Below are 18151 nucleotides of genomic sequence, written 5' to 3' on the forward strand. Positions count from 1 at the left end.
TTTTTTTTTTTATGAAAACTGATATTAGCTATTAAACTGGTGTGAGTTTGAAACAAAAACTACTGAAGAACATTTCCTTGCTGATATGGTATTGCATCGTCGGTTAAAAACACAGACAATTCACTTCTTGTGCATTTCTGTGATTTTAAATAAAAAAAAGAACATTGTAAATAATAGATGATTTGTGGTATGTACGTCATTAATGTAACCCAGTAAACATCGGTTTACTTTTTAGCTCAGGCTTGTCTTTATAAAATCATCTTTATAACTATACTGTATTCAGATCACTGCCATAGATATGATGATTGCATTTTCATTGTAGTCATTGCATGCTTGCAGGTCTTGAATAACCTTTTTAAATGTTATCAGATTCACACTAGGAAAAAGAAATAAATAGCAAGGGGTGGTTTATACAATTGAAGTATTGCGTTTTATAGCACTGTAAGCAACCTTTAAACAGGCCGCTGTGTCACAATCAGAATGCCTGGGAGTACAATAATCAGCATACAGTCTTTTCCATGTGAACTCTTTAAATTAATTTAATCAGCATTATGTACAGAACAATAGCTGGGCAACAAATAAAGGATACATGTGGGAATACAAAACACAAACAGATCCCTTTAAACTATTATGTCTAACTTAAGATAATGTCAGGACAAAAAAAATCAGAGTGCAGCTTTCCTTCACCCAATCTCATGCACTGAGCAATACGATTGAGAAAAAAAGATTTCCCTACTACAGAATCAGATCGTTTTCAGATCTTTAAAATGTTACAAAGCAAAATGAAATGCCCATTAAAAAAAGAAAAAAAAAAAAATATATATATATATATATATATATGAGAGGATGTTCAGCAAATTACCTACAATTACCAAAACCAACCAAAACGTTTTTTTTCTTCTAATTACTTTCCTTTTTATAAAACTGTCAAATTTTACACTGAATAAAATAATTATATTTTACAACAATAGAACTTTCAACAGTAAAATAGGTTTTTGTTTGAGGTAATTACATAGTTCTGGTACTTGTACAAAATAAAAAATAGATTTCTGTCTTATTCCCCCCCTAAAAACAACCAACCGCAAATGGTTTGTTTGTTTATTGAACTTTTGTCTTTGCACACTATGGTTTAAACTTCATATCCTCATTGAGGTCAAAGTCTTTAGAAGTTCAGTTTTCCGAGGCAGCATAATCAACGACTCTCCTCTATTCCTCCCGTGTCAGTCACAACTCTCTTCCTCAAGAAAAGACTGAATTTGGAACAGCACAAACACACTAATTTATATCACAGCCACTCCGTCTTTCCCAAAAGACTTCGCAGACTACGCTACGTCTCGTTGGGAGCAATACTGTCAGCTCCATCAGAAACAAAATATTTGCTTTCCGTTGCAACTGAATGCCGTTTTAAGGGGTATAACCCAAAGCCACTAACACGTAGGGCCTAAAATTGTTCAACTCCCAAACCTCAGCAGGGGAGGAAACAACCGGTCGCTCAAACGCACAGTGGATGATGCTGCCATAAAAGAAAAAAAAAAAGGTTTCTCTATAAAATATACACCTGAAAACCTCAAATATGAGTAAAGGCACCGAAAAGGTATCTGTGTCGCTCGCTTAAAAAAACCCTGGTTCTGTTATTAATGTTAAACTAATGTTAATCACTTCAAAACATTTTCCTTCCATATAGTGCACTCACATGAGCAGCGAATGACCTTTACGGAGAGAAAAAATGAGACATTTAGACAACATGCTTGCTTCCTTTACCTTATGAGGTCAGCCATTTGAGTCAAGCAGTTAAACCTCGCATAGTGACTAATGAAATGATTGCTCTACCAAAGGTTGAAGACCCTGCTTGATACTAGATTGACTGGACACAATGTAGACTAAAGTTTACAACTCCGTAAACAAGACTAGCACTCTTTGAATATCTTGTAAAACAGAATCTTATCACTGCTCAACATTCAGAAATGTTCTCCACTCAGATCTAGACACTTTAGAACCCCAATAACACACATAATGCAACTCATAAATCACATACGTCCGTCTGACTTGATCGCTTTCATTCATCACATGACCATGCCAAACAGTATCCAAGTGGTTTCTGGCACACACACACACGTGCTATTTGACTCACTTTCGTCCATGGTATGCGGCACGAAAAAACAGCACTGTCACTTTAAGGCTTCTCTTTTCGTTTAACTTTTCTTTCTATTTTTGCGCAATGAAGGCCGTACTGTGGTTTATTGCATAATTGGTTTGTTACTCGATATCGTCGACATCACTACTAATCGTGTTACTATAATTATCACTATTGCTATGTACAAATGTCCAATGTCTGTAACAGGTTACGAGTGTGATCAAAACGGTGTCTGTAAGTGTGTGATGTGCTGATTGGGCGTGGCAGCATTGGGGGTGGAGCTGTTTGTCAAGTGGGTGGAGGAAGGGGCGGAGTCTGAGAGCTGTAGCTCCTCCAGTTTCTTCAGGTACTGATCCCTCAACGCCAGTAGCTCCTTATAGCGCTGCTCCACTGGACTCTGTTGCTGACAGGCACAAATAAACACAAACATTCATACATGTGAAGTGACATCCACCAGAGGGCAGCAAAAACACTCTTTGACTTCAAAAAAGGAAAACCAATCACATCTGCAACACAAAACATTTTTGATGCTAACAAGATGTTGGAATACTAGTTCTCAGACAAGCATTTTTGTATTAATCTATAATTTGCTGGATAATAATTATGATAAAAATATGCAATTTAATACTCAAAAAAGGCACTTTGGTCTGTACACATAACATTTGTACGTTTTCATTGGTCTATTGTTTTTGTCGCATTTAATTTGTATACTGGTAAACGGCATTTGTCAATGTTATGACTAATGTGGCAAAATTCTTATGCGTGCCAATGCTGAAGTGGCTTCTGCAAAACCACTGTGATAGAATGCGTGTGTGTGTGTGTGTGTGTGGTGATAAGGACAGTTTGAGTGACAGTTCACTGCAGTGCCAGAACGTAATTAAACTGGAGAGAGAGGATTTTCTGCACCGCTGAATCGGGTGCGAACACACACAGATAAACACTCAATCCCACCCAGAGGCAAAAACACCCACTATAAAAAATATGCACATGCTTTTTCCCCCTTTCCAAGATCGGTTTGTATAAATATATATACTCCAAATATGTCAGCTTAAATAATGCTTACAATCATACAAAAGCTAAAGAAACTACAACCTGATGTGAAATGCATGTCCATACCTGGTGCTGTATGCGAGGGTTCCACCGGATGTAATAGGTCACCCACAGCTCTAGGTGGCGCATGCTGGCTACAGGGTAAAGCACACGACTTGACTCTGGTGTGTAGAAGGGGTTTATATACAAGGATGTGTCACTGTTGATCAAAGACCACAGAGACACCGTCTTCACCCGAACATTCTAGTGAAACAATACAGACAAAAGAAAAATCAGAAAGTTGGTATTTTGAATAAACACTAATCTATTATTTAAAGTGAATCTTAAGGATTATAATATATAAACACACACACACATTAAAGTACAGGTGATTTAATACACTGGTAACTAAGGATCAGCTGTTGAATATATTAGTAATTCAAATGGTAAGGTGTCAAATCCTTTGGTTAGCAGTAGATAAAGTGGGACTGTGCACCCTAACATTGTTGTTGCGGTGGACGGCTCTAGATGGCCACCAGAATGAATGTTTCATCTCCCCAAAGTGCGTCCTACTCCGACTGAGAGTCAGTCAAGCATCCCTTTTACTCATGCTCTACTTCACACAATGAGCACTGAGAGAAATAAAAGGCAATGTGTGCATGCGGGAGAAAGAAAGCAAAGGCCAATACTATCCTACTGATGACAAGTGGCCTCCAATAGGCAATGAAGAAGGTGGCATTTTAGAGATTAACAGACAAAGGTGTGATTAAGTTAAAGAAAGAATAGTACAATGGAGCACAATTTAATAGATCTAGGCTATATTTCCACAATGCATGTATCAGTGATAGATCAATATAGAGTGAGGTTCAAAAGTGAGACCACACTGAAAATCTGAAATTTGAGGTTAAATTTGAGGTTAGAATTTTTTTTTTCTATATCATGATATTAAATAGTCAAATCTGTATTAACTTCTTAAATCTGACTTTTCACTCACTTTTTATATATATAAAAATGAAAGCATTTTCACAAGTGGTCTTACATCTTTAGACGCTACTGTATCTTCATGGCCGATTAATCAGTATTTTGCTAACATCGTCTGATACATCATTCACTAGGCACTATATATGATGAGTAAAAATTAAATATTATATATTTTGTTTTGTTTTTTTGTCTACGACAGATTAGAGCTGCATGACTGGATACATTTTTTTTTTTTTTTTCAAACAGAGATCAAGATTCTCCCACAATTCTGAACAGACAACTAGAGGCAATTCTGACAAAATGTTAATTGCTGCAGTTTATTTAAAGTGCCCCTATTATGCTATTTTAAAGTTTCTTAATGTGGTTTTGGAGTCTCCTAAAACAGGTTTACATGCATCAAAGGTAAAAACATCAAACAAACCGATTCTTTTACTTGTACTAATTTATTTACAGAGTATTTTTCAAATTTATGGCGATGAACATGTGGAAACTGTATCAATAACAGTGCATATATTAGCCGAGCTCGTTGGTAAACGTTGGTAAAACAAATCTTGCTCCATGCTTAATCTTTCCTCAAAGTAGTGAGAACGACAGACAATCTGCATTAATAGACACGGTTTTAGGTAATAGTGGCCCACAGCTGATCAGCAGAAGTATTTCAGTAAGACAGTAATAATGTGAGTTAACCAGTTAGCAGGAGACCTACACAATATAAAACTTAAAACTAAGGATTTTGAACACCATCTTTCAAGAGCAAGCGGTTTGCGAATCCTTGGTTTGAATGATTGATTCAACAACTCACTCATAAATACTTCCCTTGTTTCATTACTGGATGAATCAGCATTTTTGAACGAATCTCTTGAATGAATGATTCAATGACAAATAAATGTTTTATTTGCTCTATTTTCATAGCTTCCATAGACCCATAGCTTTCCATAGCTTCATACCTACACATGATAAATGCTTTGTCTGGGTCAGAGGCCGCGCCAACACAGATATGAATGTTCTGGTGTGATTTTGTCAAAGGTTTAACAGACAGGCGAAATCATTGTCATTTAGGAATGAGATCAGATGGGTGTATGAATCAAGATAGCAATCTTTTAGCGATTAATCGTGCAGCTCTACACATTATGGTCCAGTTTGTATTAAAGATAAGGGAAGTTCAGGGCTTGTATATCGATGTGTGTTTGTTATTTCTTACATTGCTTTCACGAGCGCTCTCACAGTTGTAGAGGAACGTGCCAAAGCGGCAGCTGTACAGGTGATCCAAGATTACTACCAGGAGACGTTCATTAAACTCAAACGCTGTTGGGAACTGCAGATGTGGGAGAGGGATAAAAGTTAAACAGATTTACTTGCATTTAACTCTAAATAGCTGTCAACTCTGAAGAACAAAACACATAGAAAATCTATTCCAAATCTGTATGATTTGGTTTCTTTTTCTGTACACAAAAAGAGATATTTAGAATAAAATAGCTGCCACTTAAGATGCTGTTTTCCATGAATGAAAGTAGCTCCAAAAACGGCAAACAGTACCATACAAGTACTTAATCCTACTGCTGGCGACATATAATAGCTTTGTGTGAAATTAAAGCAATTACTCAGTTAAATCTCATTAAATGTTACATATATTAAACTATGCCGCATAAAAATGGATTGCACCAGGCTTGATGTCAATGATGCTGACTGCCGCAGGTTCTCATGTGTTAAAGTGCGGTCACATTTACCATTGTTTTCAAGGATTTTTGCAGGGGTGAAATCTAGTCATTTTAATAGGCACATATCTTTGAAGAACCAAAAAAAACGTTGCTGTGCATATATCGGGGTCTTAGCATTAGTATCCACATTGGTTAGATGGAAAACAGCAGCTCAGACATTATGAAAAATACCTCGTTTTGTGCTCCACAGAAAAGAAAAGAAATTTTGCAGCAGTTTGCAGCAGCATGACATGACATGACATGGTTAGACAATTAGATCCATACCTGTTTAGTCATTTGCCACACGCAGTCAATGAATTGCAAAAAGATAGGTGACCTGTCCTGATCTGCATGGTTTTTGTCTCCATGGCCGATTCTCTACACACACACACAAACACACAAAGTATGACAGAAATACCAACTGATAACGATTCTTTCTTTTTTTTTTACACAATACAAAATCTAACACTGAGGTTGTAGTTCACCCTTAATTACACTCTATCAACTCTATCAAAGCAATCACCCTGATAACATGGCTGATAGAACTCAAACTCCATCATTAAATTGTGTGGTTTTGCAGATGCAAGAATTTGTAAACTCAGTAAAACTCACTGAGGCGAACTTGTGTCCGAAGCCGATCCATTCCTTCTCCAGGAGCACCTGGAAGCCACCGAGAGTCCTGTAGTAGGAGTCCAGCATCAGCATGGACAAAGAGGTGAGCTGAGCTGTGCGGTCCCAGCCATCACTGCAGTGCACCATCACAGAGTTCCCAGAAGACACCTTATCAGCCACCTGGATGGCCCCTGATAGCACCAACTAGAGCAGGAAGGTAGATAGCTACATTAGATGATATTAAGTTTGAGAATATATATTAGTATGCATGAAAAAACAAACCTTAATGTGTTCTAGCCAGTGGGTGGACTCCAGGCTGGAGAGCCAATGAGACTCCTCCACATTGGGGTAGACAATGTCCTTTAGCTTCTTCAGTGACTCTCTCATGACATGGATATTATGGATGTCTAGAAAGACCAGCTCAGCGTTCTGATAGGCATCGTCGCCCTCGTAACCCCCACCCGTGGCCTGGAGGGTAAAGGTAGAGAGGTCTACCGGTTATGATATGTGATCACGTAAACGAGAAATTCTGCACACTTGCATTCACACTTCATGTACCAAAACACATTGTGCAAGAGAAATTATTGGATCAATAATGCCATTTCAAAATGCTCTGTCAGCGGTGTTCAGCTTGGCAAAGCACCTCTGTGGTGGTCCACTATGGGTCCACTTTTTGATTTTAATTAGTCTGGCAACACACAAAAACTGAAAACATACTCATGCAAGCACACCGTTTTGTTTATTTAATACAAACCAATAGTCCAAGTCTGACTGGGAAACAGTAACCAGCACATACCTTCAGTGGATAAGGCCATATGTTAGAAATGAGGTAAACAAAAAGTGTTTTTTTCATATTCAAAAACTCTCAAGAACTTCTTGGAGATGAATTTGAATATCTTAGGTCTGCCAATGATCCCCATTTATTAGTGACCTTCTGGAACCTAACCTTGTTCGCCACAGCGTTGACGTTAGGCCTGGCGTCATAGATGGTGAGTTTGATAGTGCCATTGGTCTCACGGATGATGTCCAAATATCTTTCATCATCTTTGTTGCGCTTGCCGCTCATGCCCACCAAAGGCTGGCTACACCGCGTGATCACAGCATGGTTCTCTTTATGGAACCACGACAACACCTGAGAGTGGAAGGAAACCCATCATCATCATCATCATCATCATCATCACAGATGGTAAGGTCATCACCGAACATAATATATATTTTTTTTTTGTAAGAATCTTTAAAAAGGTAGAAGACAAGAAAAATAAAAAAACGTTAACAACCATATCGGTTTATTTGCCAATAGAAAACATTTTACTTATTGGTATCTGTCGACATTGTATAATGTCCATATTTAATATTTAATTGTGTATGCTTACTTCCCAATTTTATCATTGAATTTATATATTTAACATTTTTCATGTAAATTCACTTGTAGCATTTAAAATTACTGACTGCAGCTTTTTGTGTTTTATTTTTAGATTTATTTAGACAAAATAGCATAGAATTTTAATATCGGCCATTTTGGTTATCAGCCATAACATGAAAATAATTATTGGCTTATTGTATCAGCCAGACGTGTAATATTAGTGCATCTATGATGTTCATCATACAGAGATATATAAATATCCAGCCAGATACTGTACATGAAGGTAAATGTATTTGCCTTCAAATGTATAAATCTGAAAAGCCCTGCTTTATTTTTTATGCGCAAAAAGCTAACATTCTCCACTATACAGCCTTTTCCTTATGCAACAGAAGCTTGAATGTGACCTTCCAACAAAAATCACACCATTATTCTGACCTTTCATACTGCTCATCTGTAAAAGAGCTCACCGGAATGCGGCAGCGGGAACGGAAAGTAGCGACTCTTCTAAGATCTTCGTCTGTGGCCTTGTATGGAACAACAAGAATTGTGGGATAAGTGTCACACAGCTCGTAGTTCTTATTGATGAAAGTGACCCTCCACTCACTATTGGGTAGACCCTGACAAACAGAACAACAGCAACAACACATAATCTTTAATACAAGTAGATTGTGCACTATGTATTGTCTTATACAATTACATTAGCAACAAATATCATATAATATCATATCAATTGCAATTGTAAGTGAATGGTGAGGGGGAGCGGGATGCACAAGGGCAGCACAACCCTTTCTAAACTAGCACAAGTCCTGGCATCTGGTCCTCACCTGCCTCCTGTACTCTTCCAAAGGCTCATAAACGTTCCAGCCATTCTCCTCATACTTTTCCTGACTCAGAAAGGCAAAGAGTTGCTGTGAGAGTCAAAGAAACAGAAGAAAAGTGAAAGAGTCAGTTACACCAGTATTTCATAGTACATTCAGCTACTGATGAAAGCCAGTTGTGAAATGCTGAAACATTGACACAACACTCAATAGCACTGTATAAAATGCAAAGATTAATGTTGTTTCAAATAATTTTAAATGAGTGTGAAATGTAGCATTTGAGAATCTAGTTAAACACTGACCATTCCATGAGACAGTGGGAAAGCATATTTGAAAAGAATCTCAAATATGTCTCTTCGACTGTGGCCTTCTTGCTTCAGTGCAAATCGCAGGTTCCTCATGTCCTGATAAACACACACACAAAATTATTTGAGAATGTCAAATGTCATACTTTCAAAAAGTGGATGCTTGTCCTGCTCTAGGCAAACCGGTCACATTTCATATTCATTTGAATATTTTTGTGGAAACCCTGATACATGTATTTTTTTCAGCATTCTTTGATAAATAGAAAGTTTAAAAGAACAGGATTTACTTTTAACTATATAAATCTTTATTTCATTAGAAATGTCGTTAACACTTTACAATAAGATTCATTAGTTAACATTAGTTTAACTAATTAACTAACATGAACTTAACTTATTCATTAATAGTTAATAAAAATAAAGCTGTTTGTTCATGTTAGTTCACAGTGCATTATTTAATACAAGATTTTAATAAAGTATTAGTAAACGTTGAAATTAACATTAATAAATGCTGTATAAGTGCAGTTCATTATTAGTTCATGCTAACTAATGTAGTTAACTAATGTTAATGAACCTCATTGTAAAGTGTTACCGAAATGTCTTTAACTTTTGATAAATGTAATGCATCCTTGCTGAATAAAATGTATTTCTTTAAAAAACAATCTTACTGACCCCAAACTTTTAAGCAGTAGTGTGGTAATAAACCTTAAACCTTTTAAATGTTTTCTTTAACATTAGATGTTATGAAATGTGGATTTCTTAGGCCTTGTGTGAGCGTTACCTTGCAGGTGATTTCTAACCCGTAGGAGTTCTCTCCTCGACTGGAGGCTCCGCCCATCTTCTCTACGCGACTTATGACACCTAAGGGCACGTTGAGGGTAACTGGTGTCTCCTTAAGACAGGAAGTGACGGAAAGACAAAATCTTAGTCTTAGGCATGTTAATGGTTTAATGGCCAAAAAAAATGGTTTTAAGTCAGTTATTTATATCTTTTGCTGTAGTGTGTCAGTAGGAAATTTACATTTCCAAACATTCTTTTTGCCATTAATTGTAATAATCCACATTAAAGGACAAATCAAGTGAAAAATGAACCTGGGGTTAATAAACACATGGTTACCGAGTCGATCGTTCCCTGCGATGCGTTTTCATGAAAATCGAATGTAAAGAGTTTTATCTTTAAAAACAGATTAGCTCATAACACTAGTATATGGGGCACAGAGTAAGTAAAAATAAATCGCTAGTTAATACCACTAACAAGGCTCAAAATAGCCTCACACTAACACGGTAACATAATGAGGGTCCTTACATACAAACCGAAGCATTGAGAACTTTGTAAGTGTACAGACAGTTTAATAAGAAGATACTTTATAAAGACAGTACATTACGCGTTGACATGCAGGATCCATCTTGGAAAACAGTCTCGACTAATCGAGCCACGAACGCCGTGCTACGTTAGATTTCACAAACGTAATTCCTATCGGCCAGCTATCCTATCGACGGCGTTCGTGGCTCGATTAGTCGAGACTGTTTTCCAAGATGGATCCTGCATGTCAACGCGTAATGTACTGTCTTTAAAAAGTATCTTCTTATTAAACTGTCTGTACACTTACAAAGTTCTCAATGCTTCGGTTTGTATGTAAGGACCCTCATTATGTTACCGTGTTAGTGTGAGGCTATTTTGAGCCTTGTTAGTGGTATTAACTAGCGATTTATTTTTACTTACTCTGTGCCCAATATACTACTGTTATGAGCTAATCTGTTTTTAAAGATAAAACTCTTTACATTCGATTTTCATGAAAACGCATCGCAGGGAACGATCGACTCGGTAACCATGTGTTAATTAACCCCAGGTTCATTTTTCACTTGATTTGTCCTTTAACATGCCTAAGACTTTTGCACAGTACTGTATGTACTATAAACACCTCAGAAATAACGCTTTCCATTCCACACAATTATAGTAAAAGACCTGATACATATCACACCAGGCCCGGTTCCAGAATCAAATCACTGAGTCTGAAATTGATGAGGGTGCTCTAGTAAAGTGCTGATGTAATGTGTAAGCAACGGCTCAACCATAACAAGAATAGCAAGGTAGGTACCCTTGTAGTCAATAACTTTATCCCTTAAAGCTAAATTTTTTTTATTCATGCCTTAAAATAGGAGATGGTCCTCACTGCGGAACATGAAATCCACGGGGAGGAGTCGGATCCAGATCCATCTCCTCCCACCTTACATATACCTAAACCTACCCATCTCCACCCCCTGATCCCTAAACCTACCCATCTCCACCCCTTAATCCCTAAACCCACCCCTAAACCTACCAATCTCCACCCCTTATATCTGGATCCAACTCCACCCCCCGGATCTCGTGTACTGCATTGAGGTGCTACTGTAAAATAGCTTGAATGTAACTACACTCTTGCTTCATTTAGTATATGTGGATCCATGAATATGCAAATAATATCAATACTTGTATGAAATTCATAACTTTTGTGTACCACCAACTTTCTTCCTTGCCCTCACTTTGCCAAGCTGACAGATCATGGCAACGGACCCCAGCAACGGTCAAAACGTCCACAAAACAGGGCTGCAGGTGCCCGCTACCATGTGCCAAACAAGGACAGAGCCAGAAACCAGATGAAAGCCTTTCTCTGATATGATGTGATACAAAATCCCTCCTTCCTGTCCTCTCATATCCCACTCTTCTCTCTGGTAACACAGACTAATAGATATGTGCTATAACTAAGGTACACACTAAAATTGTATTCAAAATAAAGAATGCAGAAACAAGCCTTTAAAAGGACAAAATGAGGTTTTAAACAGAGGAGCTCCTGGCATGGTCTCAGAATTACTGTGCCTGAACACTTAGAGAACAAATGCGTTGATTTTGAAAAATGAAAATGAAAGTTTCTCTTACTGAGTCAGTGTTCTTGAAGTAGAGTCTATAGTTGGTGATGGACACCTTTCCTTTGACTGCAGAATTAAAGGGGCAGATATAGATGATCTCTTTATCTGAAGAGTAAAATAGAGCGGGAAAGACAAAATGTTGTAAACTCACATGAGATGCAGACAGTAATATCAGTGGACAAGTCAAAGCTATATAACTAAAGAGTGGTCCTCCCTCATGGGGGCTGCCATTTTGAGATCACATGACCAGCATAGTACTTTAATTTTATAGCTCCCTATTATCTATTATTATTAAATACAACTGTGTGATGCGGCATTATTGCCAATACGTTGGCCACATTTCCGCCACTTACTGGTCTGGAGTGTGAAGCAATGGATGTTTCCCAAATGAACAACAAAGCAATGAGAAACAAATCTGCAATGTAACAACTTTACTATATTAAAAAATAGATATACTACTTTAACAGCCATACTGAATCGAGTTCTGGCAACATTACATTTTAAAGTGCCAATACTAAAATAGTGCATTTTACAACACAAAAAGATGACCAAAAGGCTTATGAAGATATCAATCATATTCATTTTTAGTCAGTGAGAGCCCACAAACACACACACACACACACGCTCTCACTCACCGATCACTCGCTCTTCTCCCGGCAGCACGGCAACATCTGCCAACGGCTCCATCTTCAGGCTCTCTCTGGACGCCTGTCAACACATGCAGGAACATTGAGTTGATACGGGTGCATCCCTCACACATACACAAACGCTCTCATATAAGGATGATCACAACTGCTTCAACATTAATACACTACATGTCTGAGCAGACAGAACTGTACTCAGTGGCATCTGATAGGAGGAAAAAATAACTGCAGAGAAAAATCTGAAAGTGACAGGAAGTAATGGAAGAGGAAGTAGTGAAGAGAGGAAAATAAAGAGTCACTGTCCTCTTTCACCCTCTGCCTGTGAACACCAGTCTGATGCTTTATGTGTGTGTGTGTGTGTGTGTGAGATCAGGGATCCAGATTGTCTTTCCCTGGGCTATTTTCCTGCTGCCAGTTGAAGGTTAGTGAACTGGAATGCGAGCTAAGAGTGCCATTCGCTGCGTGTAGTCGTTTATCCAGTCGGCCTTTTGCTGCTGTTGAGTGTTTTGCACGTCGCAACCCTATGGGCAAATTGAAGCAAGGGCTTCTGGGTAATGTCTAGTCCGTGTTCTCGAGATGACAAATGGAACAGACAAAACACATACAAATACAGTGATCCTAGCTGGGAAACTAACCTGGTTTACACAAATAAGAGGTAGTTGGGTAAACAGAGATGACAGACGAGGAAGGGGGAGAGATAAAAACAACCAACTAGTAAGAGGATTAAAAGAAACACTGTTAAAGACATCTTAAAGGTACAGTGTGTATTTTCGCCACAATTCATCAGCAATTGTTCATAGTCTTCTGGTAAATCAAGCCCAAATGGATTAGTTTTAGTTATTTGCTGGGAGGGAAGGAAGGAAGGAGGGAGGGAGGAAGGGAGGGAGGGAAGGAGGGAAGGAAGGAAGGAAGGAAGGAAGGAAGGAAGGAAGGAAGGAAGGAAGGAAGGAAGGAAGGAAGGAAGGAAGGAGGGAGGGAGGGAGGGAGGGAGGGAGGGAGGAAGGAAGGAAGGAAGGAAGGAAGGAAGGAAGGAAGGAAGGAAGGAAGGAAGGAAGGAAGGAAGGAAGGAAGGAAGGAAGGAAGGAAGGAAGGAAGACTAAGATAAAAGAGACCAACAGAGGCAATCACAGAGACAGATGGACGGTCCTTTGTACAAAATCTCTCTAGCTGTCCTCAGGGACCCTGAAAAAAAACGGAGAGTCGGGTTCTGCTGCCTATCACCTGCCAGGTGTTACAGCTCCGTTAACATATGTATGGAGCAGCAGTCTCCTGGCTTAAGCCCCAGCGAAGTGCCAACTCCCTGTCTGCCTGGAATCCCCCCTGCCCAGAGAGGTTACATGTGCCAAACCAGACACTGCATATGCATGTGTTCATGTAGGGAGGGGTGCTCTGCTTTTAATGGAAACAATCTATTTTGTTTAAACCACTATTACAAGTTCCCATTTGAATTACAAGGTTTTTACACATAGCAGCATGCAATATTTGAGCTGTGCTTGTCAACTTGACAGCCGCCCCACCGCGGCGGTTTGCTTGTGAATGCTGTTTTATGTGAATATTACGAAATGAGAGTGAATGAGACAGGTACATGAGCCCATACATTTAAATTCATATATACATATACTTATAAAGTCTTTGAATTCCATTTGGCGATCAGGTCACCAGATTTTCCACGAATTTAACAATATTACAGGAGTTATTCCACTGGACCTGGAATGTCGTTTCTTTTCTCATACCTTCACTCTTGTCTCAGCCATTTTCACAGGGTATTATACATGTTTTTTCCTTTAATTTGCTTTTAATTCCTATATTTGCATCCTTTACTGTGGTAAAAAAAAGAAAAAAGTTGCAGGACAGATACCCTTTTACTTCACTTATCAAATTCTATTTAACACTGCTTGTGCTTGTTAGACTTGGTAAGGTACGGTGCTTTATTAAACCACGGACCACATTCCCAACCACTGCTCCACCGCTGGTAGTTGGTCCATGGTATAAAAATAAATAAATAAAAACTGCCTCTGTCACAGCCCTATGCAATATGCGTATTATTATTATTATCACTCTATAAATGTACTGAATAGCTATGCAGGACTGAATGCACTTTCTGATCTTAAAATAGTTCAGTTGGATACCTGACAAATAACTTTGACATCAACTTTCTTTTTTGCCATTTTATATAAAAAATATATATATATATAATTTTTTTTATTACATATTTTCCATACATATATACACATATACATATATATATATATCTTTTTCCCCACAATTTTCTTTTTTGCAGTTCACAGAAATAGTCTTGTGTTTGACAAATTATTTTTTTAAAGTGCTAATATTAGTGTATATAAATGCAGAGTTTAAATGTAAAATGAGAGATGTAAATAAAAAAGAATAAGGCACAAGGCAGCATATAATAATAATAATAATTTTATTTATATAGCGCCTTTCCAACACCCAAGGTCGCTTTACAAAGATAAAGCTATAAATAAAGCATATGAATGCTATCAATGTCTCTATGTTCTATAGCATCTATATGGTTGCTTAATTCTATAGGAGAGCAGAGCAAAGGGCAGCTCTATTGACACCAGTGAAATATATTATTTATTCATGCAGAAGCTGAAAGTCTAACCCTCTACAACAGCATCGCACACTTATAGGGATCATGTAGTTTGAAAGCAAAGAGGGGAAAATGAGAAACATTCTGTTACAGTCGTAGGACATGAAGACAGCGCAATTATAGCACATCTGCACACAGGCTTCACTCACGTTTTGGCTGGAGCTGTTCCCCAGAGGACTGGAGTTGTAAGGAGCCGAGGCCATCACTGGGTTTGCTTCTTCCACCGCTACTGAAAGACACAAGAGAAATATCATTTTTCTTTTCAGCTCAACAATCAGGACTTTTTTCTGCTGGCTGGTAGTTCAGATGTGTAGACACTTGTTGTGTCTACACCTACACTAGACTCAACCTAAAAAAAGAATATTTAGCCTAAACATTTTCCAAAGTTTAGATGCAAATTAATATAATAAATACACATATATTTTAAATTCATTTTCAAATTTTCTTAAAAAAATAAATAAAGGTTAGACAATTTGTATTAGGTTTTTAATTATGACTTGAAATTACACAGCAATAATGAAACTCCATGACAGCAACAGATTGCTGGACAATAAATGGTATATAGTGCTTCAAAGACTATGAAAAATCATTCTCAAAATTTCGATTTTTTTCTCTTCAATTCAAAAGGTTGGGGTCGGTAAGAGTTTTTAAAAAATGTTTTTTTAAAGAAGTGTCTTATGCTCACCAAGACTGCATTTATTTGATCAGATATACAATAGAAATAGTAATATTGTGAAATAATTTTACAATATAAAATAATTTCCCTATTTTAATATAGGCCTATTTAAAAGTCAAATGTAAATTTTCATCATCATTACTCCATTCTTCAGTGTCACATGATCCTCCAGAAATCATTCTAATATGCTGATTTGGTGCTCAAGATATATTTCTTATTATCATCAATGTTGAAAACAGTTGTGCTGCTTAATATTTTTGTGGAAAACTTTGTTTCTTCAGATTCTTTGATGAATATAAAGTTCAAAAGAACAGCATTCAACTTGTCATTTTTGTTTTCGGTTTTGCAATCTGGTCACCCGATTTTCCACAAATTTAACAATATTTGACACTGTCACAGCCCTACATCACAGACATCCAAATGTTTAAGTCTAAAAAAGTATAAAAACACATTTATGATCAAATAAAGTAAGAGAGCTGTATTGTTGAGCTTTGTATAGACTTTTTGACTTGTTGAAATGATGAATCAGTACGAAAGGCAGCAAACTAAAGCACCGACTGACACGCCAATAAAACCTTGTATTTTTATATGAACCCTGATGTTCTCAAGCAGCACAGTTGCTGTTTCTACAGTCGTCTTCATATATTTTTAGCAGAAACGACCACAGATGTGTCAGTAAGCGGAAGTGAGAGAAAACATGAAACACATTTGATCGACAGCATTAAAATGAGCTATTAATTCACTCAGAGAGCAAGAACATCCTGTCATTTGAAGCATTGAGGGACAGATATGTTGACAAGAGTTTACTTGATTAAATTGACTTTTGAACATTTTGAACCACGATCCTTTGGGCATAAATTCTTTCAATTGGCCTTTTTTGTCTGAAATGTAAGTTATATTAATATAAATTAAATAATGTGAATTATTTGTTAATGAACTTTTTAAAATACAAATACAAAACATTTTTGTTTTATAAAAGCAACCCAAAAACACAATCATGCCGCAAAACTTTTTAGTGTTGACACCAAAAACCCTTCAACAATATCTGACCACATCCGGACCTCAGAGCATGAAGTCACTATTTGGGCTAAATTTACACATTTGCAATGAACAGTGATGTAGAAAACAGAACAAACCAGATCTTTGAGTCATATGTGGGGCAAAAATGAAGCTCAGAGGTTCAAATGAACACCTGAGGGCATGACACATGAGGTTAGCGGTCAGAGATAGAGATGTAAATGATTATAGCACCAGTCTGGGAGGAATGAGAGAGAGAGAAAGAGAGAGAGAGAGAGGTATTTATAACGATGACAGGAAGGACTGATGTGGCACATTTACACCCTTCATTCATCATGCACTTCAATATTCAGCACACATAACACAAAATCCCATAGCCTTAAAGTCGTATACAAAAGTTGATTAGCCTATAAATTTTAACTTAGAGATAAGAGAGAATGAAAACAATCTGGCCAAGGCAGTTTCACTTACACCTAACGTTATATAAACTCAGCCTGCGGCGTTTCGCGCCCGGATCAAACATGAAACAAGTAGCTACACACTTTCACTAACTTGTGTGATGATGTGATGGAAAATCATGATCAGTATTAATCTGGCCCATATGTAACGTTATACATATCCACTTCCATTCATAGTGTCAAAACAGTGACAGATAAGGACATACACATCGACATAAGGTTCGCAAGTGTCTAAAAACTCCACTTTCAGAACTTCTAGCGCTTTCGAGTGAGCACTTACTCTGTGAATGTATTCCAGCACAGGACTGTGACCAGGAAACAGCTCGGGCCTATCTCTACGGCAGCTCTCAAGTGCTACATTTACCCCGGAGTCCGCTCCAAGCAGCCCTTAATACAGACCAGACCCTCGTCGAAAAGTCATAACGTGCAACCCGAGCAATATTGGGTTTGCAAATGTGTTAACTTACCCAGAAACTAGCAATTCTCCGTTCCTCAGATCGCCAGTCTGTTTTGCACCGCCGCAGGAAGCGCTCAGCCCGAGTCACGTGACAGCGGTCACGGCGCTCATTGGCTACTTGTCAAATCATGTAGCTACCGCAAGGAATTTAGGGAGTTGTATTTTTGATAAGAGCCGTAAGAAAAGAGGGCCATTCTGAAAACATACTGTCAAACATGTTCCTTGACGATTTAGTCATGAAAATTTTAAATATTGACTTTAAATATTGAAGAAACAAATCATCTTTCTTGATTATTTCATTACACAAAATGTATTTTTATATTACATTTTGATTCTAAATGTTAATAGGCTAGAATATTTTTTATTATTGTTTGAATTTGCCTGATAATCACTGGTTACAGTACATTTTATGTATTTGTCCAGGATCTACATAGTGTAAAAGC

The 18151-nt window shown here is 37.6% G+C and overlaps 1 protein-coding gene across 6 annotated transcripts; it reads right to left on the bottom strand.

Annotated features, from left to right (window-relative positions):
- Positions 1-900: 900 nt before the first annotated feature.
- Positions 901-17801, bottom strand: mtm1 (myotubularin 1). Of its 6 annotated transcripts, none has more exons than XM_081359001.1 (15): positions 17719-17801; positions 15250-15329; positions 12478-12550; positions 11853-11947; positions 9718-9828; positions 8937-9038; positions 8641-8724; positions 8284-8433; positions 7400-7585; positions 6736-6921; positions 6454-6657; positions 6127-6219; positions 5346-5459; positions 3251-3427; positions 901-2537 (listed from the first exon to the last, which is right to left on the bottom strand). In XM_081359001.1, exons 2-15 carry the CDS (start codon positions 15301-15303, stop codon positions 2355-2357), a joined length of 1812 nt encoding a protein of 603 aa, XP_081215127.1. In that variant the 5' UTR covers positions 15304-15329; positions 17719-17801; the 3' UTR covers positions 901-2354. The 6 variants fall into 6 exon arrangements, with proteins under 6 accessions (XP_081215127.1, XP_081215128.1, XP_081215129.1 ...); XM_081359002.1 differs by having other exon boundaries at positions 15250-15326; positions 17719-17799; XM_081359003.1 differs by having other exon boundaries at positions 17532-17780.
- Positions 17802-18151: the final 350 nt, after the last annotated feature.

The sequence above is a fragment of the Scardinius erythrophthalmus genome (assembly GCF_964197995.2).
Source record: "Scardinius erythrophthalmus genome assembly, chromosome: 2".
Classification (NCBI taxonomy): Eukaryota; Metazoa; Chordata; class Actinopteri; order Cypriniformes; family Leuciscidae; genus Scardinius; species Scardinius erythrophthalmus.